General features: G+C 39.0%; 1 protein-coding gene across 1 annotated transcript in view; it reads left to right on the top strand.

The window, feature by feature from the left end:
• Window positions 1-330: 330 nt before the first annotated feature.
• DNAJC27 (DnaJ heat shock protein family (Hsp40) member C27) overlaps window positions 331-2169 on the top strand; it is a gene marked incomplete at both ends in the record, with an annotated part of 9786 nt that continues 7947 nt past the window's right edge. Inside the window, 4 exons of the mRNA XM_041420787.1 lie at window positions 331-381; window positions 670-720; window positions 1293-1343; window positions 1464-1514. Of these exons, the coding sequence (XP_041276721.1) occupies window positions 331-381; window positions 670-720; window positions 1293-1343; window positions 1464-1514 (204 nt within the window). The remainder of the gene's footprint in view (window positions 382-669; window positions 721-1292; window positions 1344-1463; window positions 1515-2169) is intronic.

Raw genomic sequence — 2169 nt, 5'->3', positions numbered from 1 at the left:
ACACCCAGGGGTGCTGCTGGTGCACCACATGGGCTCAGGGACCATTCACACTGCATTGAATTACATTTTATTATTTTATTATAACATTATATTGATAAATCATTATGTAATTAATTAAAACCATCATTTTTCCCATTGTTTTTCCCCTTTTTTCCCCAATTTCCAGGTTCCTAACGAGTTCTACCGGGACACCCAGGGGTGCTGCTGGTGCACCACGTGGGCTCCAAGGACTCCTTCACTTTACATTACATCACATTATTTAATTATAACATTACATTAATGAATCATTACACAATTAATTAAAACTAATTTTTCCCAATTTCCCTGCAGGTCCGTAACGAGTTCTACCGGGACACGCAGGGCGTGCTGCTGGTGCACCACGTGGGCTCAGGGACCCCTTCACATTGAATTGAATTGCATCACATTATTTCATTATAACATTACATTAATGAATCATTATGTAATTAATTAAAACCATCATTTTTCCATTGTTTTTCCCCTTTTTTCCCCAATTTTCCAGGTTCCTAACGAGTTCTACAGCACACCCAGGGGGGCTGCTGGTGCACCACGTGGGCTCAGGGACCCCTTCACATTGAATTACATCACATTATAAAAACATTAATGAATCATTACACAATTAATTAAAATTAATTTTTCCCGATTTCCCAGGTCCGTAACGAGTTCTACCGGGACACGCAGGGCGTGCTGCTGGTGTACGACGTGGGCTCAGGGACTCCTTCACATTGAATTACATCACATTATTTAATTATAATATTACATTAATGAATCATTACGTAATTAATTAAAACCATCATTTTTCCCATTGTTTTTCCCCTTTTTTCCCCAATTTCCAGGTTCCTAACGAGTTCTACCGGGACACCCAGGGGTGCTGCTGGTGCACCACGTGGGCTCCAAGGACTCCTTCACTTTACATTACATCACATTATTTAATTATAATATTACATTAATTTTCTTTTGTTTTTTGTTTTTTGTTTTCCTCTGATTTTTTTTCCCCTGGACTTTTTTCCCCCTCATTTTTTTCCCGGAATTGTTTTCCCTCTGCAGTTTTTTCCAGGAATATTTTTATTTTTCCCCATTTTTTCCATTATTTTCCCAAATTTCCCTGCAGGTTCCTAACGAGTTCTACAGCACACCCAGGGGTGCTGCTGGTGCACCACGTGGGCTCCAAGGACCCCTTCACATTGAATTACATCACATTATTTCATTATAACATTACATTAATGAATCATTACACAATTAATTAAAACTAATTTTTCCCAATTTCCCTGCAGGTCCGTAACGAGTTCTACCGGGACACGCAGGGCGTGCTGCTGGTGCACCACGTGGGCTCAGGGACCCCTTCACATTGAATTGAATTGCATCACATTATTTCATTATAACATTACATTAATGAATCATTATGTAATTAATTAAAACCATCATTTTTCCCAATTTTCCCGCAGGTCCGTAACGAGTTCTACCCGGACACGCAGGGCGTGCTGGTTTGGCACCACGTGGGCTCCAAGGACTCCTTCACTTTACATTACATCACATTATTTAATTATAATATTACATTAATGAATCATTACATAATTAATTAAAATCATCATTTTTCCCATTATTTTTCCCAATTTTCCAGGTTCCTAACGAGTTCTACAGCACACCCAGGGGTGCTGCTGGTGCACCACGTGGGCTCAGGGACCCCTCACACTGCATTGAATTACATTTTGTTATTTTATTATAACATTACATTAATTAATCATTACATAATTAATTAAAGCCATCATTTTTCCATTGTTTTTCCCCTTTTTTCCCCAATTTTCCAGGTTCCTAACGAGTTCTACAGCACACCCAGGGGTGCTGCTGGTGCACCACGTGGGCTCAGGGACCCCTTCACATTGAATTGAATTACATTTTATTATTTTATTGTAACATTACATTAATGAATCATTATGTAATTAATTAAAACCATCATTTTTCCCATCATTTTTCCCAAATTTCCAGGTCCGTAACGAGTTCTACAGCACACCCAGGGGTGCTGCTGGTGCACCACGTGGGCTCCAGGACCCCTTCACATTGAATTACATCACATTATAAAAACATTAAGGAATCATTACACAATTAATTAAAATTAATTTTTCCCAATTTTCCAGGTTCCTAACGAGTTCT

Source organism: Onychostruthus taczanowskii, unplaced genomic scaffold (assembly GCF_017590055.1).
Source record: "Onychostruthus taczanowskii isolate IOZ18803 unplaced genomic scaffold, ASM1759005v1 scaffold652, whole genome shotgun sequence".
Lineage (NCBI taxonomy): Eukaryota > Metazoa > Chordata > Aves > Passeriformes > Passeridae > Onychostruthus > Onychostruthus taczanowskii.
This window is presented reverse-complemented; position numbering and strand designations above follow the sequence as displayed.